This window comes from Topomyia yanbarensis, chromosome 2, assembly GCF_030247195.1.
Source record: "Topomyia yanbarensis strain Yona2022 chromosome 2, ASM3024719v1, whole genome shotgun sequence".
Taxonomy (NCBI): Eukaryota; Metazoa; Arthropoda; class Insecta; order Diptera; family Culicidae; genus Topomyia; species Topomyia yanbarensis.
In genome coordinates this window covers 94,553,944-94,579,014 of record NC_080671.1, presented here as the reverse complement: position 1 = coordinate 94,579,014, position 25,071 = coordinate 94,553,944, and the positions used below count along the sequence as shown (strand labels likewise).

At 42.7% G+C, this 25,071-nt stretch overlaps 1 protein-coding gene across 2 annotated transcripts in view; it reads right to left on the bottom strand.

The window, feature by feature from the left end:
* Positions 1–25,071, bottom strand: part of LOC131678865 (follicle-stimulating hormone receptor-like) — a 497,363-nt gene that overhangs the window by 19,984 nt on the left and 452,308 nt on the right. For both annotated transcript variants that reach the window (XM_058959280.1, XM_058959281.1), the window contains 2 exons: positions 869–1,006; positions 656–796 (listed from right to left, as the gene is read on the bottom strand). In XM_058959280.1, the coding sequence (XP_058815263.1) occupies positions 656–796; positions 869–1,006 (279 nt within the window). The remainder of the gene's footprint in view (positions 1–655; positions 797–868; positions 1,007–25,071) is intronic.

The window sequence follows — 25,071 nt, the reverse complement described above, 5'->3', positions numbered from 1 at the left end:
GAACTTGCAAGTGAATTACAAGAAAAGTTTAGAAGTCAAATTACAAGGAAACGAGAAGAGATAGGAATATTATGTTGAAGAACAAATTATGAATCGTCCTCAAACCCAACTTTTGGATAATAGATATTGCTATAATCATAATTCATTATTTTGAGAAAATTAACAAAAACCTCATCAAAAACACTAATTTTTAATTTTACAACTAAAAGGTAATTAAAACTAATTATCTGAAAGATATGAGAACATTATTCAATAGAAAACTTTCTCACCTTTCCAATGGCACTAAAAGATTTAAAATATGAGGTATACTTTTTGAGTTAGGGGTGTTTTAAGATAAACAAGTTTTTTACACAAAAAGTTCAATAACTCTGTAACGGCTGAGATTCGATAGTATGTGTAGAACGATTTTTTGCTCCAAATATGACAGTAAATCACCCCTCGAGAGATTCTTACTCATGAACCAAACACCCTGTATAGGTACCCGGCACCAAAATTAATTCTAAGTGCTGGAATCTCGAGCCTCAATACAAATATTCACATCAACTTTTCGGTAAAACTACCACTTTTCGGTAAAACTACCAGTTTTAACCCTTATTTTACAAAGCAGACGCAATCTTGTGACGAACTTAACACTTAAATCTCACAATATACTTACAAACTCCTCAAGCGTGGCGACATCTTACAAATATGTTCAGGTAGTTTGGTTAGATTGGCTCTATCGACTCGTAGCACTTCCAGCGAAGTGCAGCCTTCTAGAGGAGGTAGTTCTTGGAGAGTCCGAACGTCGGAAAGAATTCTGCGAGTTAAAAGGAAAGCATTAGGAAGGATTAGTTGAAACAAAATAACCACGGTTAATGCATTCACTTACAACTTTCGAAGCCGGGACATATTCTGCAGTGCACCTGGCTTGATGCCAACCAGCGGATTGGATTTAAGCTCCAGCGTGACTAGACTTTTGGGAAAATCATTCTTTGAGATCCATCGGATACGATTACCGGATGCTGACCTGAAACGGAGACAAGTAAAATATGGTTAGGAAGGAAATTCAAATGAACAAATCTATACTGCAGCATAATGGCTATTGTTTCAAAATAGCTGATGAAGCACTTTTTTTTTCTTTGGCCAGACGATTCTTCGGCAGAGATAAATCTAGCAATGTAAAAAAAGGCTTATGAATAATGGATGAGAGCCGCTGTCTGAACTACTATCCGGCTTTCCAGTTTTGGGTGCCTTTTATTGGAAGAATCGCTTCTATGCTTTAATATTTAGTGCACAGTGCTGCCGTGCTTTTCCAACCGAATCTGTTACCAGTGAAAGTCATTTTTAGACCAACGGCAAAACAGTGTACCCCTGACCGTGCTGCTTCTGCCCGGTTGGCCGTATAAAATTCACATAAATTAAATTTAATTGTACAAAGCTTGCACTGCGCCGGTTAGAGGAAATATGAAACATCTTCCCTACCGGCTACACAAATAATGCGTTTCCCTTTTCAAAAATCTTCACATCTCCGTTCCTCGTCGTCGTCGTCGTCGTCGAGGGCAAAAAGACGCTCGAGCGAGCGGAGAGCAACAATCTTTCCATTTTAATGAGCAGAAGCTTTCGCGTAGTGGAATGCCTACTAAAGCTACAAAGCGGAAGAGGGAACTGGCATCACATATTTTTTTTATTATGCGGAGAATATGCTTCCAGCAACGTGGATGGGCTTTAATTTGCGTTGAATTAACTGCTACACCACTTCAGATAAGATCACGTTAGTCTGCAATTCAAGTCGTAATTTCTCGGTAATTGCAACTAGACAGATGTACCGAGGTGAATTTAAAAGGGTTTTTGACTTTGTGATAGGTGGAATTTCGTTTCTAAGAGATGTAGGATGTATTATACCGCAATTGTGTACTAATTACCTAGAAAAAAATCAAAGATCCCGTAATTAACTATTACATGGTTGAAAGATTTTAGTCGTTAAAGATGAACCTAAATAAGTTCTCAAATTGTTCAATTTTCGTTATTATGTATTTCTGCTCAAATATGATATTTGGTACAATATTATGCTACAAAGCTTATGCTCTTTTTCATTACCATAACGTAAATAATGGTATCTATTTGTAATACCAATATTTCGAGGGCTAGTACATGCAGGCCTAGTTTTCAATTCATCAAAGACCATGCGTTCACACAAACTATCAATTTCAAGGAAATGCACGATGAATTGAACGTGTGTATTCGAAGAATGAATCTTAAATACGAATACATGTCGCAATCAAAATGAGCACCCCTACAGCGAGAATCGGTACTCTCATACTCACATGAACTCTCTCTAGACTGATCGCACTTGAAATTGAATTAGGCGATCAGTAATCGATACCTATTGCTAGGGACCGGTCCTTCGAGCACATTTCAATAAATCAGTTTAATCGGTATAGTTGAGATATTCGGTTATGTTTATTGACTTTCTTGATCCGAAATCATAGATAGTCGTGGTCATCTGTGATCTGCTGCCAGTATTCCCAATAAAACCCACAGAACTGGGGGCTCGTCCGGGAATCGCATTTCACATGACCCATAGTGAGGCCGCGTACCTGAGAACAATTGCCAGAGTGGTAGCAAGAAAGCTACGGGCTAACATTGTGAACAATATCTGATAGTGATTATCATCGCAAAAAATAACCACCGACAATAGACTGTGCGATACCAAAGGCTTTGTGTACGGATTGAGACAAATAGAGGAGACATCGGTTGAATACCGACTGCAGGAGGATACAAGTGCTAGTGGTCAGTGCAATTCTTTCAAACTAATACCAACATGCGTCCTTCACAAAATGGACTACCTCCCCCCTTTACATCATCGTCTCATCCTAATGACAACACATTTGCGCGATTGTTAGACCAGCTCAATTTCTCGAACATGACACTGGCCAATATGTCGACACAAATGAACGAGATGCGCAGTGAAATGAACAATCTACGACTGGAAAATAGTAGACTCAATCATGCGATTGGCGAGCTTCGCACATGTTCGCCGCATGTATCGAGCACACCACACCGCTTACCTCGTGTGAACAGTGGCAAGTCACATGAACGTCGCGAGAACGCTACCGAAGACGATGCAAGTGATTACAGTGGTAGTAGTGATGATCGAGTTGAGACCGGCAACATCAATGCAAGGTATGACGAAAATGGAGGTGTTAGTGCGCGGTGTGAGTCGGGAACGTTCGAAGCCGCAAAATTGACAGTTTCGGAAGTCGAATCAGCTTTTAACGAGTTTACCGGTACAGACTTTTATCCGGTCCGTAAGTGGATTCAAGACTTTGAGGAAATGGCTGAGTCAATCGGCCTATCAGAGCTGCGGAAGTACGTCGTCGCGAAAAAAAAGTTGATAGGATTGGCGCGGTCATCGCTTAACACTGTTCGACATGTGACTAATTGGGCCGCTTTGAAGGAGTTTTTACTGGGAGAGTTCGACTGTAGGGAAAACAGTGCTGTGATTCACGAACAATTAAGGAATCGGAAGAAGAACCCAACGGAATCTGTTTTCGAATATTATCTAATGATGAGGGAGTTGGGTGCGAAAGCAGATTTAGACGCTGAAGCGATTATATCGTACACGGTCCGCGGAATACCTGACGGTGGGGCGGAAAAGACAGTGTTATATGGCGCAAAAACAGTGGATGATTTCAAGGAAAAGCTCCGTGTCTATCAAAACATCAAAAATAGCAAACATCCAGCTGAACACTCGCAGGTGCTGGACAGGGACAGAAACCCGAGTAGAAGCGGTGGTCGCCACAATCTGGTGCGACCAAAAGTAGAGGCATGGGAAAGCAGGCGTCCCGTTTGCTACAAATGTCAAGAGCCAGGTCATATGATGCGGAACTGCCCAAAACAGAATTCAGTGAAGTTGTGTAACGTTAAGACTGTCATCGACGGAGGAACTTTTTTGACTGTAAAAGTGAACTCTATCTTTATGGAAGCTTTCTTTGACTGTGGTGCTGCGGTTTCACTAGTTCGTGAGGATGTGCAAAAGAGACTAAACTTGCAATTGAATGAGGATGATAAGCAAGAATTACACACCCTGAGTGGCCCCGTTTGGTCATTAGGGTCGACAGTACTGCAAATGGAAATAGGCGAAACAATAATGTCATTGAAGTTCTGCGTGATGTCAATGGTGCACCTGAACATGGAAATGCTTCTTGGTAGAAATATCCTTCTCTACGGCGATGTTAAAGTGTCAGTTGATGGATCCAAGTTCTTTCCAAAAGAAGACAATTTCGTACACTGTATAGAAACTACTCCCGATGTCACTGAGGATCCTTTTTCGCATATAGTGGACCCCATAATAAAGGAGAGAGTGCAGAAGATGGTAGAAAACTACTGTCCTCGGAATATAGGAAAAAGTGACGTCACACTGAAACTAATCTTGAAAGACGAAACGCCAATTCAGCAACTCCCTCGGCGCCTTGCGCCATTGGAGAAGGAAATAGCACAAAAGCAAATAGACCAATGGCTTGACGATGGCATCATTCAACCCAGTTCGTCGGAATTTAGCAGCCCCATTGTCCTTGCACACAAAAAAGATGGATCGAGGAGACTTTGTGTGGATTACAGAAGATTGAACAAAGTACTCGTTCGCGATCACTTCCCTCTTCCGTTAATCGAAGACATACTGGATGACCTACACGGAGCGAGAGTGTTCTCGACACTAGATTTAGAGAATGGATTTTTCCATGTTCCCGTCGATGAAGGTAGCCGCAAGTTCACATCTTTCGTTACGCCGTTCGGACAATACGAATTTCTCGCAACACCGTTTGGACTTAGCACTTCTCCAACTGTATTTCAACGATACATCAACGATATTTTCCGTGATCTGATCAAACGAAAGGTGGTTGTGGTCTACATAGACGACCTGCTGATACCAGCTAAAAACGAGCAGGAAGCGTTGGACAAATTGGCGTTGGTGTTGGAGGTAGCAGAACGGCACGGTTTAAAAATAAAGTGGTCAAAATGCCAATTACTCATGCGCAACATTGAGTACTTGGGATACGAAGTCGAAGATGGGGAAATAGCACCGACGATGAACAAGATAGCGGCAGTGAAAAATTTTCCGGATCCCAAGAATTTTAAAGAGGTTCAGCGGTTTTTGGGGTTAACAGGATACTTTCGCAAATTTATTGAAAACTACTCGACAATTGCCAAGCCTTTGACCGATCTTTTGAAAAAAGATGCCGATTTTGTGTTCGGTTCGGAACAGAAGGTGTCCGTGAATATGTTGAAGGAGGCGCTGTCCTCAAGACCAACCTTGGCACTGTATCATCCACTAGCAATTACCGAACTACATACCGATGCAAGTAAGGTGGGGTACGGTGCGATTCTACTACAGAAAGGACTAGAAGACGGTGGATTCCATCCCATTCACTATTATAGTAGAAAAACTACATCTACAGAATCTAACTACCCAAGCTACGAGCTGGAAGTCTTAGCGATTGTTGCAGCCTTGAAAAAGTTCCGAGTTTACTTACTTGGAATCCCATTCACAATCGTAACCGATTGTTCTGCGTTCAAAATGACAATGGAGAAGAAGGATATTGCTCCGAGAATTGCCGGTTGGGCGCTTTTGCTAGAGGAGTACAACTACACACTCGAACATCGGCCGGGCGTTCGGATGAAGCATGTTGATGCGTTAAGCCGAAGTCCTGCAGTTTACTTTTTGAAAAATGACGTCATCGAGCAAGTTAAAGCGAATCAGCGCACTGACGAAAAACTACAGGCCATCACGAAGATTCTCGAAACGGGCGATTACGGCGATTATTCACTGCACCATGGTGTGCTGTACAAGCAGTATAAGGGTGACAAACTCCTTGTAGTCCCAGGGATAATGCAAAATTCAGTGATTCGACAGGCTCACGAGCAGGGGCACTTCAAGGCAAAGAAGGTGACTGAACTTATCCAACGAGAGTATTGGATAGAAAATTTAGAGTCAAAAATTGAAAGGTTCGTCGAAAGCTGCATTCCATGCATCCTTGCGTCCCGGAAATCTGGTAAAAAGGAAGGTATGTTGCACCCCATTCCAAAAGACGACCTTCCTTTATCTACGTATCATATCGATCATCTTGGTCCACTAACTGCATCCAAAAAACAATATCGCTACATATTCACTATCGTTGATGCCTTCACGAAATTTGTGTGGATGTACCCCGTAAAATCAACAACAGCTGAAGAAGTGCTACAAAAGTTGGAACTTCAAAAAATTTCTTTCGGGAACCCGGCAAGAATCATTTCCGATCGTGGAGCTGCCTTCACGTCGGTGGCCTTCCAGGAATATTGTGAGTCTGAGGGGATTCAACACCTCCTAACAACAACTGGTGTTCCCCGTGGTAACGGGCAAGTGGAGAGAATCCACGGAATCATCGTCCCAGCTATAGCGAAATTATCGATAGATAATCCAGAGAACTGGTATCGTCACATTGGGAGCTTGCAGCGTTATTTAAATAATTCTCATCAGCGTAGCATCAACCGAACCCCATTCCAGTTATTGTTTGGAACAACAATGAGGTCACCGGAGGACGTGCGGCTGGCCGAAGTCGTCTGCCAAGAAAGAGTCCAGTTGTTTGACGATACAAGAGAAGAAGAGCGGGCTGATGCAAGGGCAAAAATATTGGAAGCACAACAATCAATGAAACTGCATTTCGATTGCAAACGAAGAGGAGCAAATATCTACGAAGTTGGTGATTTAGTGGCAATAAGCCGCACGCAATTCGGTAGCCACCTAAAAATCGCCAAAAAGTTCCTAGGACCCTATCGTGTTACTAAGCAAAAGAGGAATGACCGATACGACGTCGAAAAAGTTGGATTTCACGAAGGACCACACAAAACCTCAACGTGTGCCGAATATATGAAGCGATTTGTTCCTGGTGGTGATGAGTACGACGATGCTGATATGGTGTTAACTACCGATATCGAGGAGCCCATCAACGGTTATGCTGTCGTCGCATCATCCGGGCCGGATGACGGTCAGTTTGGCCGAATGTCGCAATCAAAATGAGCACCCCTACAGCGAGAATCGGTACTCTCATACTCACATGAACTCTCTCTAGACTGATCGCACTTGAAATTGAATTAGGCGATCAGTAATCGATACCTATTGCTAGGGACCGGTCCTTCGAGCACATTTCAATAAATCAGTTTAATCGGTATAGTTGAGATATTCGGTTATGTTTATTGACTTTCTTGATCCGAAATCATAGATAGTCGTGGTCATCTGTGATCTGCTGCCAGTATTCCCAATAAAACCCACATACATATTAAAAAAAATCGGTTTTTGCTCAATTTATTGACAATGATTATGTTTGGAAGATTGTTCGGATATGCGGAAGTTCCTTGAAGCAGCCTCACTCTCGGTGTAGCAGCTCAAAGCTGAAATCATTTCATTTCGTAAACAACTTGATTTAGTATATAAATTTAACCTTTACTTACATTAGGTCTTCCCCTATCAAAGTATCCGAAACAATAAAATCCTATCGATCGTAGCACAGGTAGATAAACCGATTGAAGTTTTCCCTATAGGTAAGTTTCTTTTAGTAAATTCAACAGAAGTATGCGATACACGTGGACACAAGGTAAGTAATTGATGGGTTTATCTTCGACCTAAATGGTTTCAGTATGGATCATACCTTTTAGCTTACAGGTTAGTTAGTTTACGGGCTACTTTTTCCTCGTACTTCTGTTTGTTACAACACTCGAGTTCTTATTCGTTAAACTTTTGCTACAGTGATGGCTCTTGTAGATGCTGTTCAAGTGACCCTGTATGCGATAATATACGGTAATTTTACTACATCAGGGAAGGCAAACCTAACCTAAATTAGTAGTAGATGCTCACCGGTTCAGTCACACTTATTGAGGTCGTTAGTCTTCCGTATTTTATCAAATTCAATAATTATGCCAACGGGCAAAAGAAATATTAATTGTTAAATAGCAGTTAACCTTATGGATAATTTGGTTTCTACTCCTTAACCTGCGATGACGTTAACACTTTTTCCACTGACGTTTCCCGGCCATCCGGTCCAGGGGTTGCCCACCTATATCGTCTTGACATTCCGATCCGCCCAGCAAACTAGCAATCGTATATAAAAGTTTAAAATAAATTACAAATAATGCCAGACTAAATCAAAATTAGAAATAGTGCAAGCAAAAATTATGTTTTGTTGTAAAAAGTTCACATAAAATGCAAATCTGTGATCGAAATGCAATGTTGACTTGAAGTTATTTATTAGTCCACTACAACTTTAAACAAAATTGTACATGTGGAATAATAAAGACAATTTTGAAACATTCTATAGAAATTAATTTGCAATTGGATTAAACTGCAAAATCGTTCAAAAAAATAGTCACCTTCTTATAGCACTTCGCAAATTCTCTGCCAAACTAATTCAATATTTGAGCAATAAAAATGGCTTGAGTACAGAATGTAGGTTGTGATTTGACAGGTATAGAAGGTATCATTGGAGTGCCATAGTTAGGTTGGATTATGGTATTTTTAGATCGTAATCATAAAGCGATAAAAATGATCAAATATAATCGTTACTTGACAGTGTATAAATAGATGAGTACATAGCGGCTATGCTGGGAATGCAAAGATCTCAGGTTCGAAACTGGAAGTAATTCGTAGCAGGTAATTTTAATAATTGATGTTCCAGTAACTCCAACCTCATCCATGAAAAACATATCTACCAATGTGGGCGTTACTGTGTCTTAATAACAGAATTATGGAAATTTCATCCTGATTTTTTATTTTCATAATATTATTTAAAAAAAAATACTTCTTGTTACCACATTGGGGACCTTAAGCTGCATAAACCTTCATGTGTGATTGCAAAGTTGATCATATATAAACTATAAATGATAAGCTAGATGATTGTATAATGCTTCTGATCAGATCGAAATTCGTTGTAAATCACATAGTTCTACTATACCGATTTTTTTTTTACGTATATGGCCTCCACTTTTGTTCACATAGAAGAGATCTGTGCATTTTATACAATCAATTCATATCGTTGAAGAGTACAGTTAATCAAATTGCAACTTATTAAAGTGAATCAAAATGTTGGCTGGGCGGGGGGTACCCATCTGTTTCCTCTATGGCGAGTGCTGTAGTGCCACCAGAACATTCCCCACCCCGTGGATCCTGATGAGGACCTTTGGGTCCCTCACAGAATTCACCATCAGCCACCTCCACAACCGCTAACTTGACAACCGGGTCGCTTCAGCTCTCTCCCGCTCGCTGTTCGCACAATCGTCTGACGTATTCTACCATCACTTCCGGCAATAACTTGCTGCACCTTTCCACGTATCCATGTTCGCCTGCTCCCTTCCACTACGTAAACTAAGTCCCCAATCTGGACCAGTTTACTCTCTTAAAACCATATCGATAGCTTGTTCAATGTAGGGAAGTACTCCTTCAGCCAACGGTTCCAAATTGCTTCTGTTAAGAACTGTGACCGTTGATAGCTGTTCCTCAACGCTGCGGCCAAGTCGACCGGAGACCTTAACGGGTCATGAGCGGGTGGTTCGGCGTGATTGCTTCGCCATTTGCTGACTCTTGTGGCATGTACGTAAGTGGCCGGGAGTTGATGAAGCATCCCGTCTCGGTCAATACCGTTAGCAGTATTTCATCGTTCAGCTTTCGCCCGTCGTCGAGCGCCCTCGTAGCTTCTTTGACACTCCTCACCATTCGTTCCCACACGCCACCCGTATGGGGTGCGGACGGCGGGTTAAAAGTCCATTTAGTGCGTGCATCAGTAAACGTATTTGCGCACTCGTTGTTGGTATTCTTAATCTGCTCGACCAGCATACTGCTTACTCCGATAAAATTGGTGCTGTCATCCGAGCATATCCCCACCGGCGAGCCTCTTCTGCGAATAAACCTCCTTACGGCCATGATGTACGAGTCTGTTGAGAGACTGCGGGCCACTTCTAGATGGACGGCTCGCGTGACCAAACACGTAAAAACGGCTATGTATCTTTTATCCTTCCGACGTCCAACTGATACTTCAAGTGGTACTAAGTTGTTCACACCCACATAACAGAACGACCGCACAAATGGTGTCAAACGTGATTCGGGAAGGGGAGCCATTCGCGGGTACTGTGGACGGCACTTTGTTATCTTGCAGTGCTGGCATCCTCTCATCACCTTGCTCACTGTCGCTCGCAAGTTGGAGGTGTGGAATCGCTGACGAACTTCCTTTACTACCGTCTCACGATTAGAGTGGCCGTACCGGCTGTGGTAATCGTTCAACAGCAAAATGGTAATTGGGTGACTTTTCGGTAATATTACCGGAAAACGGGAGTCGAATGAAACGTAACCTGCATTGGCCGTCCTGCCCTCAACTCTGATAACACCGAACTGATCGGCGAAGGGAGACAACTTGTACAATGAGCTAGATTTTTCTAGATTCAGCCATTTGGATGATTGTGGTTCATCTCGGTTGTGCACCAGAGTCCTGGTTTCGTCCGGATAGAAGTCATTCTGTGCTACTCGCCATTGATACTGTTCGGACATTAGGTACTCGCTCTGGCGCAATGGAACGATTTCAGCGGAGATCGATCGCCGTAATAGCCAAGATCGACTTTTGCTAGCCTTGATGACCTCAATAGAAAACCTCTTGATTTTCCGGGGACAGTTCGATACAAACCGATACACCAGTGCCACGGTTCGAATCAATACGTTCCACTTTGAGAATCGCCCAACATCTATCAGGTTTCCGGGCATCACTATGTGGTGCAACATGAGGTGTGCTCTTAATTCCTCTGTGGTCTCCGTTACCTGCTTCTGTTTCGGCCCGTTCTCCTTGTCCTGGTAAAGGAACGATTTGCTACCATTGAGCCACCTTCCGTCCGAATCGGGTACAGTGTCCTTACCCCACTTCATCAAACAGTCAGCTAGGTTCTCCTTCGAAGGCACATGCCGCCAGTTTGCCGGTTCGGTCAAGGACAAACTTTCTCCAACTCGATACGCGACAAATTGTATATAGTTGTGCCGAACGAATCCAGGCCAGAACCACTTCAGAGTCAGTGTGCATGTACTTTTCTTCGATTTGCAGTGTATGGTTGTCGCAAACAGTATGCATCATTCTCGCCCCCAAAAGGGCTGCCTGAAGTTCCATCCGCGGGATGGATTGGTACTTAACAGGGGCTACTTTGCTTCGATCCACAACTAGCACTACTCGTACTTCTTGATTTATCACGACACGGAAATATGCGGCACAACCGTATCCTAATTCGCTAGCATCGGTGAAGACGTGCAACTGCAACGACTCGTATTGATACTGGGAAGCAGGTTAATCCATCTTCGCCACTTCTCGTGCTCCTTATCGCCTACTTTGGTGCCCCAGCCCAAGTTGAGCCGCCACAGATCTTGGATCAACATTCGTCCATGAATCAAAAACGGTGCAAGCAATCCTAACAGGTCAAAGAGACTCACGATTATGCGCACAGCAATCCGCTTAGTCGGCCGTTGGCATTCCAGTACACAAGCAGTCAGGTCACTATGCCAGCTAGTCGAAAATACAAAGGTATCCTTTTCTGGATCCCACGCAATCCTGAGAATTCGTTGTTGTTTGTATTCTTTGCTGCAATCAATAGAAAGCAGCTTCTACTCGGACGCGTCACCCAGACATCGCAAAACTTCGGTACTATTACTGACCCAATTGCGCATGTTAAATCTTTCTCTCGATTGGATCAGTTGCACTTGTCGCGCACGTTCCAGGGCTTCTTCTGGGGTGTCGGCACTGTCAAAATAGTCGTTCATGTACGTTTTTTCCTTGATCGCCTCCGCCGCCTCTGGAAACTCCGACGCCCTTTCGTCTGCGTTTCGATGCATTACATATTGCGCCGAACATGGCGAGCAGGTAGCACCAAAACATTGCAACGTCCATTATGTAAACGTCTGGGGGTTGACTCACATTGAAACGAAACAAGAATCGTTGTGAATCTTCAGGCTTTATCCGAATTTGATGAAACATTTTCTCGATGTCACCCACGAAACCAATGCGTTTTTCGCGAAACTTGCAGATGACACCCGGTAGAAATACAAGTAAATCAGGTCCTTTTAACAGTTGAGAGCTCAGCGACACCGCATCAACCTTTGCGGCTGCATCCCACTCAAGCCGTCATTTGTGTGGTTTTCTTCGGTGAACTACCACGTTAAGCGGCAGAAGCCACCTTGTTGTGGTTGGCCATGCTAAACTCTTCCAGCGTCGCTTTATGAGCGTAGTTGTTCCCGATGTATTCGCGAATTTGCTGGTCTACGTTACGGCGCAGTTCTGGGTCTTTTGCCAGTTTGGACTCTAGGTTCATGAGTCTCTTCTAGAGATGGGCGGGTATGGATTTTTTCGTACCTGGACCCGACCCGGACCCGAATATTATTTTTGTAAGCTTACCCGAACCCGACCCGTACCCGGATTTTATAAAAATATAAAACCCGAACCCGACCCGTACCCGGGTCGGTAAAAAAAATCCGAACCCGACCCGTACCCGGATTTTATAAAAATATAAAACCCGAACCCGACCCGTACCCGACCCGAACCCGACCCAAATCCGACCCGCATCCAAATTAAAATAAATTAAAAACCGTGTCCGACCCGAACCCGATTTTCAATAAATAAATTTAACCTATTTGATTCGAAAGAGTAGGGAAGCCCGGTGCTAGTTGGCGGAATTTAAGTAGATTGTGCATTATTGAAAAATATTATCATTCACGTAATAGAATAAAACTCACCGGAAATAACACAAATTCCACAACATTAAGGAAATTCGTTTATTACGTTCGAAAACTGTCGCCCATGATTTTTACAAAATAAAATGAATTGCAACATATGAGGGATTCCATGAGAAACCCGCCGACCGCAAAATATGACCATCGTCGATTCGAACGAAACTTTGCAGGTGTGTTCGCTGTATGAATCTCCATGATATTCTCTGGCAATTGGAATATTTTGATACAAGAGTAATTTTTCAAAAGGGCGTAAACGTTTCAACGTGTGTGAATTTCAAAATTTTCAAACCATAGGGTCTGTTGATTAAACTATATAGCTGAATCATATGTTGGTTGTTTTCATGTAACTTTAAAATGTTTCACAATATCGCCTTGATGTCAAAGAGAAAGTTGCAGGAAAGTTTACGGGCCTTTTGAAAAACCTATTATTGTTGATGGAGAAACGCGACTAACTTATGAAAAGGTCGAAATAAAACAAAATAATTGTGTTGTTAAAACAAAAGTTAAAATATCTCGAGAACTACTACATTTTAGTTTTTTGTTAAGAGCATTTCGATTTAAAATGGCGTTTAGAATCATATTCAAAAAGAAAATTGTATTTTTGACTGCAAATATTAAGATCTATAAAAAAATGTCAAAAGTTGTTGTTAGGAAAACTTTTTTATTGAAAGCTTCTCCATGATCCAAATACACTAAAAAGGTTGCTTTTACGTCTTTAAAACGATAAACATTAATTTTTTGACATTTTTTGATGGGGTAACGCGAATAACTTTTAAAAAGAGCATAATTACACGAATTAATTGTTTTTGAAGGAGCAAAATTTCAAATATCTCGAAAACTATCGCATTTTGGAAGATTTTTGTTAAATGCATTTTGATTTTAAATTGTGCTTAGAATTATATTCTGTAATAGAATTACAATTTTGTATGTCTATTAGTATGAAATTTAAAAACATGTACGAAGTTATTGTTAGGAAAACTTTTTTACCGATTTTTTCTCCATCATGCAATCACATTCAAAATGTTTCTTTTCTCTTTAGGTTTTTGGTAACAAAATATAAAAATTTTAAAAAATGGGTTTTTTCGCAATTTAAATTTTTATCATAATTTTTTTTTTTTTTAAAATGACGCAACATTTTTTTCAGTGTATATTTTTTTCAGACAGAAGTATTCATTCCCTGTAACTCGTTCTCAGATAGTTTTGCTGTATAAAATACAGTAATCGAACAAAAAATTTTTGAAATTCATGCACGTAGAAACGTTTACGCCCTTTTGAAAAGTTGCTCTTGAGTCAAAATAATCTTATTACCTGTGGAAAATATTTAGTCTTGCATGACGGTGAAACGTCTAAAGTTTCATTGGAATCTAAGATGCTCGGTCACGATTTTAAAGATTTTCGGACGGAGCCAAAGGAACTCTGCCAACTTATGCCTTCCGCAAACAGGCCCGAGCTCTTCTATTACACTAGTTTACCAATTTTCTGGTAATTGCAGTAAGCTAAGAAAAAAGGCATTTTCAATGTCAATTTTAGGTCGCTGAACGCGAAAATCATATCCATTTTCTTTTTCGTAGAATCGTTTTTGAGCTTTTTGAAAAACGTGTTTTTGGAACTTTTTGTAGTCTTAGGAATAAAACTTTCAATCAACATAATCGACCCACCATTCGAAAGGTTTTGATGTGTCAATAACAAAAATGTATAACATGTTGGGATTAAATATCAACAACTTAAGGGGTTAAGAGCGACCAAAGTCAAAAAAAGTCTTTTATTGTAAATTATTCATTTTTAGTAACAATTCAGAAAAAAGTCTTTTGAAATCTTATGTGACAGAGAAACTCTTTACATAAATTTAAAGCCTAAGAGTAGCCTTTATATAAAATATTTCAGCCATTAATTCTCGGAATCATTTCACATTCAATGATGTATTGATGACATGTTTTGGTCGCCAAAGGTATTCGAAGGGTTAGGCCAAACGAACCTCAGATATTATCAGGGATGCTGAAAACGCCCCGCCAGCAAGGAAAAGAATCGCAGTCTGCACTGGTTAATGCGTGCGCAGGATTCGATGAGCACGTGTTGAGAATGATTTTTCTTCCACGACTTTGTTAAACTTTGTTGTTCTAAAACTCGCATCTTTGTATCTAGTACAACACCCTTAAAATCTCCAGCAAAATCACGTTTGAGCATCAGCGGCTGCTCATTTTGGGAGCTATTCACGTGAATAGCCAATAGACCAGCGGTTTTCAATCTTTTTCGTACCACGAACACCTTATAAATCACCCTGGGTCGCTGCGGACCCCCGCGGATAAACATCGATTTTGTATGCTATCAATATGTTGTTTTCAGTTTTTTAGGAGAAATACTTGAAATTTCGATCTGCACTCGGAGAATATATTTTTCTTCGCGGACCCACTAGCAACGACTTCACGGACCCCTAGGGGTCCGCGGACCGCAGGTTGAGAATCACTGCAATAGACGATTTGAAAAAGGTTTATTCAACATAGTTTTTGAACGTTGCCGAAGCAGGCTTTTTGTGACGTTGTGTATGGCTTTCCGGAATATTCAATTCAACACATACGAAAACGTTCAAGTGGAAAAGCTTATTTTCGACCGAAAGTGTGATTGGGTGAAAATTACATAGTTCCTATGTTTACTTAGTGTCTCATAACATCCGTGATGTGAGGACATTTTTTCCAATACTACCTTTCCGTAAAATCGGGGTATATTTGAGCTTATATGAGACCTCTTTTAGTAAATGTGCGATGAGATTAATTCTCCCAAAAATCTAAACAAACATCAATTTTATTGCAAACATTTAGCGAGTTATCTTGCAATTGAGAAAGGTACAATTTATCAGCATATTTTGGATCAATTGGAATAATCTCGTGTAAGCATATACATGTGAACATTGCTTCTTAAATAAACTTTTGTAGTAACCCTAAACATTTTTGCCAATAAAATCATAAAAAATCTACAATTTTTGATGTTTGGTGGTTAATTTAGACTATTTTCCTTGAACAGATCGATAGAATATCGATACACTACATATCTTTCCCATGTACTTGTTTTTCTTTTTGAATAGTGGAATGAATGAAATTTACAACATTAATACTTCAAAAATGCTCGAGAAACTTCACAAAAAGCGATAATTTTTTCCCTGTTTTATTGAACAGCAATAATTTTCAAACGAAATATTCTAAATGATGAACTTCCAGTTCAAAATCTCCCGGATAATCCCGTTCACTCGATACACGCTCCTGGAAGATTGTGTTTGTTTTAATATTTTTCTACGGGGATAAGTTATCATTTTTTCGAAAAAACCCGACCCGACCCGTACCCGGAATAATTATTTTTTAATGTACCCGACCCGACCCGTACCCGGTGATAACAAAACCCGAACCCGCCCCGGTTCCTACGGGTACGGGTTCGGGTCGGGTATCGGGTAAAAATACCCGTACCCGCCCATCTCTAGTCTCTTCGTCGCCATCGACAGACTGTCCGGGAAGCATGTTTCACCGTCCTTCCATGGCAGTCCGGTAATGAATCTTCCGTTCCTGCGAAACGTGGTTCTTTTCAAAATTTCTCTAGCTCTTGTGGTTTCCGTCGACTCCGGCAACGAAACCGGTGCAATTTTGGTTCAGTGTATTCCTACCGATTAGTTGTTTACATAAATCGCTCCAACTATTTTTATCTTTTTACGAGATCTGTGAAGTTTTTATCGTTGTTTGTCGTGTTAATCGACTGAGAATTTTTTTTTTTAACATTGTTATTGTGTAGTGTGGAAGTGTCTCCTGTTTGCTTTTGTGTTGCGAAAAAAACCAGCGAAGAACGCAATTGAGTGAACTTCTGTGACTTAACCACCAAAACTTTCCACTGAACGCAGTGCCATCTATATTTTATTGTTCGCATTCTCAGATCGGCACGCATTATGGCAAGTGCATGCGATCACTGCACGAAAACCGTCAAATCGGATGACGACTTTATCGAATGTATGGATTTTTGCAAAAATGTGGTACATATGCAATGTGGGAAACAACTTAACAAGCCGTTTTAAAAAAAAAACTTGCGGAAAACCCAAATTTATTTTGGATGTGCAATGAATGTGTCAAGCTGATGAAGTTTGCTCGCTTTCGCGACACCGTTTCTTCACTTGGATGTGTTATCGCTGCTATCGCTGGGAAAATGGATGACGTCTGTGCTGAACTAAAAGCCGAGTTATCCAAAAATAACCAGCGAATTTCGCGCCTCGCTAGAAAAGTTTCAACATCTACTCCAGTCCGGCCAAACTCCGGTACTTCTCGACCACCTCAGAAACGTCGTTGCGAGGATGGCCCTGATCCGAGCAATATTCTTGTTGGTGGTCGAAAGCTAGTCGATAATAGAAACATTGTTACGGTTTCACCTCCCGCGCCGTTGCTCTGGATGTATCTTTCCCGCTTTCATCCTAGCGTTAGCAAACAGACTGTCGAAAAAATGTCAAAAGAAGAACTAAATTGTAACGATGAGATAAAGGTTATTCCGCTTGTTAAAAAAGGCATAGACGTCAGTACTTTGAACTTCATATCCTTCAAAGTTGGAGTTCATCCAAAGTACCGTGATGCAGCTCTTAACCCTGACACATGGCCGCAAGGCATACTGTTCAGGGAATTTGAAGACAGCCGTACCCAGAACATATGGAGCCCGCCGACTGATTTTCCACCGCCTCCAGAAGAAGCATGTACTTCTCTAATGCAACCTGGCCCATCAATGGTCCTGCAGAGGACTCCGCAACGATTGGCCATGCCACTATAGCAAGCTACACCGCCCTTGTGAAGGAGTATCGATGTCGATCGCATACTGGGATGCAACGCAGTTGGTACTATGGAAGTCCCGGTCCTGTATATGTGGGTGGAGAAAGGGTCTTCCAAGCCGCCTTTCTCGGCAAGTTTTATACAAATTATAACGATACTACGGTTGAACCGATTCACGCTTCTAGCTCATCGTACGACTCTCGCCGCAAGCTGCTACCACCTTGTTCCTGCTCTCCGCATTCCGCCATCGGGTTTCAATGCATACTGGGACGCACCGCAGTTGGCACTATGGAAGCCCTCGATCCCCCCGCCACAGTCGAGCACTTGCAGCCAGCGATCATCAGTTGTCCCGGTCCTGTGTGTGGGATGGGTGAAAGGGTCTTCCAACCTGCCGCAAATGGCAAGTATACATCTGAACACTTCAAGCGCTGATGCATTCTTCGCTTCCAGTTTTTTGCCTTTTGCTCCGAAATCTTGTTATCAGATGCCAACCATTTCACACGACGAAGACGATAGTCGTATTTTGTGGTGCGACACAGTTGATTCGGGATGCTTCGAATCACTCACCACAGTCGACCAATCGACCGTGAACCGTTCCGATACTGTTCGTGGGATTGACGAAAGGATCTTCCAACACGGCAACATGGCTTCGCTCTCTGCTGTACCTGATCCGTCCTCCGACAACATCGAGGTTTACTACCAGAATGCTGGTGGCTTAAATTCATCAACGGACAGCTATTTGCTCGCGACCACGGGTTGCTGTTACGACGTTATCGCCTTGGCCGAGACGTGGCTCGACAACCGTACTCTGTCTCGCCAGGTCTTTGGTTCAACATTCGATGTCTACCGCTGTGACCGCAATGCCCTCAACAGCCACAAGACATCAGGCGTTGGTGTGTTAATTGCCGTTCGCCGTGGTATAAAAGCCCGAGTGATCAACGATGACCGGTGGGCGAGCTCCAAGCAAGTGTGGATATCAGTGAAACTAGCCGATCGCAATATGTTCTTGTGTGTTGTGTATTTTCCACCTGGCAGAATTCGTGATTCCAGCCTGATCAATGTACATCTTTCCTCCGTTTCTTTTATCGACTCGATCACCGCCCCGTCGGATGATATTGTTATACTGGGCGACTTCAACTTACCTGGCTTGACGTGGTACCAGGCAAGTAATGGTTTTCTACGATTGGATATCGAAAAATCTGCGCTTATTAACAATGCCAGTTGTATTTTGGACAACTGCAGCAGAGCAACTCTTCGGCAAATTAATAATGTCATCAACGAGAATGGACGCACATTGGATCTCTGCTTTGTAAGTGCCCGGAACTACGCTCCGTACTGCTGTACTGCACCGACTCCTCTAGTCAAGCAGGTGCGTCATCATCCCCCACTGCATCTTGTATTCGCTGGTATCTTAGGAGTGAATTTTGAAGACGTCTCAAGCTCTATCGTCTACGATTGTAAAAACGCTGACTACGACAGCATCGTTAGCACGCTGTTGGATATAAACTGGGACGAAAATCTTAACAATGACGACGCGAACGAAGCAGCGATGACGTTTTCTAGTATTCTTAACTATCTTATCGACTTATGTGCCTAAACGAACAATTAGTACTGATCAACACCCTCCCTGGCAATCAACCGTCCTTAGACGTTTAAAATCTGCTAAACGAGCTGCATTTGAAAAATTCTCGATGCACAAGACATTTGCATTACGAAATCACTACTTTCAACTCAACCACGAATACAAACAACAAAGCAGACGCGCCTTTTTTAGACACCAGCGAAACGTCGAGCGTCAACTGAAATCCAAGCCCAAGTCGTTCAGGAAGTATGTTAACGAGCAGCGAAAAGAATCCGGTTTACCATCTTGTATGTCGTTTAATGGAGTTTTAGGCACCGACACTAAAGAAATTTGCCAACTGTTCTCCGACAAATTTTCAAGCGTTTTTTTTCCAACGAGCGCCTGTCACAACAATAAGTCGCTGCCGCCGCCAATTAACCTCCTTCTCTAGGACGAACCATCAACCGAATTTGTGTCGATAATTCTGCCATTCTTGCAACAAATGCCAAACTGAAAGCATCTTGTTCCCCGGGTCCAGATGGTGTTCCCTCGATTTTTGTCAAAAAGTGCATCAGCGGGCTTCTTGAACCACTTCGGCGAGTCTTCGAGCTATCACTCACTACTGGTACATTCCCTTCCTGCTGGAAAGCAGCGCACATGTCTCCAGTTCATAAAAAAGGAAACAAATCGAACATTGACAATTATCGGGGAATCTCGTGTTTAAGTTCCGTATCAAAACTATTTGAGCTGGTTGTGTTAGATCCTATTTTCTTTCACTGCAAACACTACATTGCAGATGACCAACATGGTTTCATGCCTAAACGATCGACGACAAACCTGCTCTCGTTCACAACATATGTAATGGATGGATTCGCTGACGGATTGCAAACCGATGCTATTTACATGGATCTATCTACGGCCTTCGACAAAATCAACCATGATATCGCAATAGCGAAGCTGGTCAAACTCATGGACATTCATGGACGACTTCTGCGCTGGTTTCGTTCCTGCCTCGATGGAAGGTAACTCCAAATCAGCATTAAGGACTGTCTATCTGCACCATTCTTCGTTACATCCGGCATCCCACAAGGAAGCCATCTCGGTCCAGTAATATTCATCCTCTACTTTAATGACGTAAATTTCACATTACAAGGACCCCGCCTTTCTTTCGCCGACGACATGAAAATTTATCAACAAATACGGGATAAAACCGATACCGAGCTTCTTCAGAGGGAACTGAACAGCTTTAGTACGTGGTGTGATCTAAACAGAATGGTTTTAAACCCGAGCAAATGCTCAATCGTTACGTACACGCGGCAACGCCAACCGACTCAGTTTAACTACCATTTCTTCGGCTCGAGCCGAGCTCCAAGACACTCACATCAAAGATCTCGGAGTCATCATGGATTCGGCACTAAAATTCAAACCACACACGTCATACATCGTGGATAAGGTATCACGGCAGCTTGGGTTCATCTGCCGAATAGCGAAAAACTTCAGGGGCATATATTGTCTTAAATCGCTTTACTGTACGTTGGTCCGCTCAACGTTAGAATATTGTTCCGCTGTTTGGAATCCGTACTACCAGAACGGGATTGACAGAATCGAGGCTGTTCAACGCAGGTTCATACGCTTCGCCCTTCGTCATCTCCCATGGCGAAACAGATTTCAGCTGCCGAGCTATGAAAACCGTTGCCAGCTAATACACCTCGATACACTCAGCATTCGGAGGGACTGCTCTCGAGCTCTGTTCGTCTCGGACTTACTCTCTGACAGAGTGGATTGCCATACAATCCTCGGACGTCTGGATCTTCAAGCCCGCGTTCGAGCTCTACGTAATAACTCTCTTCTGCGAGTTCCGTTCAGGAGAACCAACTATGGATTCCAGAGCACTGTTACCGGACTCCAGCGAATTTTTAACAGTGTGGCGACGGCCTTTGACTTCAACCGGACGCGGAATGCGATTAAAGCGAAAATGTTGGCAATTTGAAAATGTAATTAGTTTAAGCAACCACCATTGGGGCCAAGGGGCCTGTTGGTGAAAGTAATAAACATAAACATCAGTCTCTACGCATCGCTCGATCGAGATAGAAGTGTTTTGTTTTCGGTCTGTTGGAAAAAGAACAGTGCAGTAATCCGCGTTCAAGGTTATTTTGCCATTCTCTGCCTCTTCGGTTTGGACTTTTATTTTCTTTTGTGCGTGTGTTAACCGTTAGGCCACATTCCTCAACCTTTTGTTCGTAAAGCGAGGATTGAACAATAACCAGCTATTTAAGCTGGACTGGTGCGTCGTGGGAAACGAGTATACAGATAAGTGAAATCTACCTGTCGATGGCTTCCTCCCCGGATGGCCAAATGGAGATCGAGTCGACTCCTAAGGCTCTCCCCCGACCCAAACAATATCCAGAGCTCTCGACCGGTCCCTTTGTGGTCTTCTTTCGGCCCAAAACAAAATCGCTGAATCTAATCGCGGCCCTGGAATTATCAAACTCTCGGACATTGTGGACTGGATAATAAAAACTTTCAATATAACTGATGCTATTAAAAGTCTTATGTTAGCTTTTCTCCCTACAGTAAGAACATTTTTGAAGCAGTTGACTGCTAAATGGCCCCTCCTTTCAGCGATTGTATCCCTCGATGGCTAACTCATCGAACGAGGTCACGGATTTGATCACTGTTCTACAGTGGAATTGCAGAAGTATCATCCCGAAAATCGATTCCTTCAAAATTTTAATAAATAATTTGAGTTGCGATGCATTTGCATTATGTGAAACTTGGTTAACTTCCGATATAGATCTCAACTTCCACGACTTTAATATTATTCGCCTGGATCGAGACACCCCCTATGGAGGAGTGCTTTTGGGGATCAAAAAGCGCTATTCCTTCTACAGAATTAACCTTCCCTCGATAACAGGTATTGAAGTTGTCGCTTGTCAAGTAACAACCAAAGGCAAAGATCTTTGCATAGCTTCCATATATATTCCCCCCAACACCGCGATTGGGCATCGCCGGCTACATGACATCATAGAATCCCTGCCTGCACCGCGACTAGTTTTAGGCGACTTTAACTCTCACGGTACGGAATGGGGTTGCCTTTATGATGATAACCGTTCCTCTTTAATTCACAATATTTGCGACAACTTCAACATGACAATTCTAAACACGGGTGAAATGACACGGATTCCTCCCCCACCAGCGCGCCCAAGCGCATTAGATTTATCCCTTTGCTCGACCTCGCTAAAGTTAGAATGCGCGTGGAAGGTAATCCCTGATCCCCACGGTAGCGACCATCTGCCGATCATAGTCTCAATCAATAACGGCTCAAGACCATTGGAAACAATCAATATTTCGTATGACCTCACACGAAATATCGATTGGAAGAGCTATGCTGCCGCGATATCCGACAACATCGAATCTACTCAAGAACTTCCTCCGGAGGAAGAGTACAGCTTTTTGGCTGGCTTGATTCTCGACAGCGCGAATCAAGCTCAGACTAAGCCAGTACCCGGCGCGAACATACAAAAACGTTCTCCCAATCCCTGGTGGGATAAAGAGTGCTCAGACGTGTACGCAGAGAAGGCCGCCGCGTTTAAGACCTTCCGGAACGACGGGTTACCCGCCAGTTTTCGACAGTACGCGACGTTAGACAAGCGAATGAAGAGTTTGATGAAAGCCAAAAAACGCGATTATTGGCGCCGGTTCGTCGACGGATTAACGAGAGAAACATCGATGAGCACTCTTTGGGGAACAGCCCGACGTATGCGAAATCGAAACAGTACTAATGAGAGCGTGGAATATTCAAACCGTTGGATATTCGATTTCGCCAAGAAGGTTTGTCCGGATTCCGCCCCGGCACAGAAGATCTACCGCGCCGCGTCCCGTCACGATAACGCGAACGAAACACCTTTTTCGATGGTGGAGTTCTCACTTGCTCTCTTGTCGTGTAACAATAAAGCTCCAGGGCCAGACAGAATCAAATTCAACTTGTTGAAGAATCTGCCAGACTCTGCCAAGAGACGCTTGTTGAACTTATTTAATAAGTTTCTTGAGGCTAACATTGTCCCACACGATTGGAGGCAAGTGAAGGTCATCGCCATCCAAAAACCAGGAAAATCAGCCTCCGACCACAATTCGTATCGACCGATCGCAATGCTATCTTGTATCCGGAAGTTGTTCGAGAAAATGATCTTATCCCGCCTCGACAATTGGGTCGAAGCCAATGGCTTACTGTCAGATACACAATTTGGCTTTCGCAAAGGCAAAGGGACGAATGATTGTCTTGCGTTGCTCTCAACCGAAATTCAAATGGCCTATGCTAGTAAAGAGCAGATGGCATCAGTGTTCCTAGATATAAAGGGGGCTTTTGATTCAGTTTCTATCAACATTCTTTCAGAGAAGCTGCACCAGCATGGTCTTTCAGCGACTTTAAACAACTTTTTACTAAACTTGTTGTCGGAAAAGCACATGCATTTTTCGCATGGTGACTTATCGACATCACGATTTAGCTACATGGGCCTTCCCCAGGGCTCATGTCTAAGCCCCCTGTTATACAATTTATACGTCAACGACATTGATGAATGTCTTGACAATTCCTGCACGTTAAGACAACTTGCAGACGATGGCGTGGTGTCTGTTACGGGACCCAAAGCTGTCGATCTACAAGGACCATTACAGAATACCTTGGACAATTTGTCTGCATGGGCTATTAAGCTGGGTATCGAATTCTCCACGGAGAAAACTGAGCTAGTTGTATTTTCAAGGAAGCGTGAACCAGCACAACTACAGCTTCTATTAATGGGTCAAACTATAGCTCAGGTCTTCACAGTAAAATATCTAGGGGTCTGGTTCGACTCGAAAGGTACTTGGGGATGCCATATTCGGTATCTGAAACAGAAATGCCAGCAAAGGATCAACTTTCTTCGTACAATAACCGGAACGTGGTGGGGTGCCCACCCAGGAGACCTAATTAGGTTGTATCAAACAACGATACTGTCGGTACTGGAATACGGATGCTTCTGCTTTCGATCCGCCGCGAACATACATTTCATCAAACTCGAAAGAATTCAGTATCGTTGTTTGCGTATCGCCTTAGGGTGCATGCAGTCGACCCATACGATGAGTCTCGAAGTCCTGTCGGGCGTTCTCCCGCTGAAAAATCGATTTTGGGAACTCTCATATCGATTGCTCATTCGATGCGATATCTTGAACCCGTTGGTGATTGAAAATTTCGAAAGGCTTGTTGAGCTCAATTCTCAGACCCGTTTTATGTCCCTGTACTTTGACTACATGGCGCAAAATATTAATCCTTCTTCTTACAATCCCAACCGTGTGCATTTCATAAATACTTCTGAATCTACTGTTTTCTTCGACACATCCATGAAAGATGAGATTATTGGAATTCCGGACCATATACGCCCACAAGTGGTTCCAAATATTTTTTATAATAAATTCCGAGAAGTCGACTGTTCTAAGATGTTTTATACTGACGGATCAAACCTCGAAGGGTCCACTGGCTTCGGTATTTTCAATCAAAAGTTCACCGCCTCCTACAAACTCAGTGACCCTGCTTCAGTTTACGCCGCAGAACTAGCTGCTATTCAGTATACCCTTGGAGTCATTGACACATTACCCGCAGACCATTACTTCATCGTCTCGGATAGTCTGAGTTCTATTGACGCTATTCGCTCGATGAAACATGGAAAGCATTCCTCGTATTTTTTGGGGAAAATACGGGAGCTACTGAGTGCTTTATCTGACAAATCTTTCCAGATTACCTTGGTGTGGGTCCCTTCTCATTGCTCCATTCCGGGCAATGAGAAGGCGGACTCCTTAGCTAAGGTGGGTGCCATTGAAGGTGACGTTTTTGAAAGACCAATTTGCTTCCACGAATTTTTCAGTATTACTCATCAGAGAACCCTCGAAAGTTGGCAAACCTCGTGGAGCAATGGGGAGCTAGGAAGGTG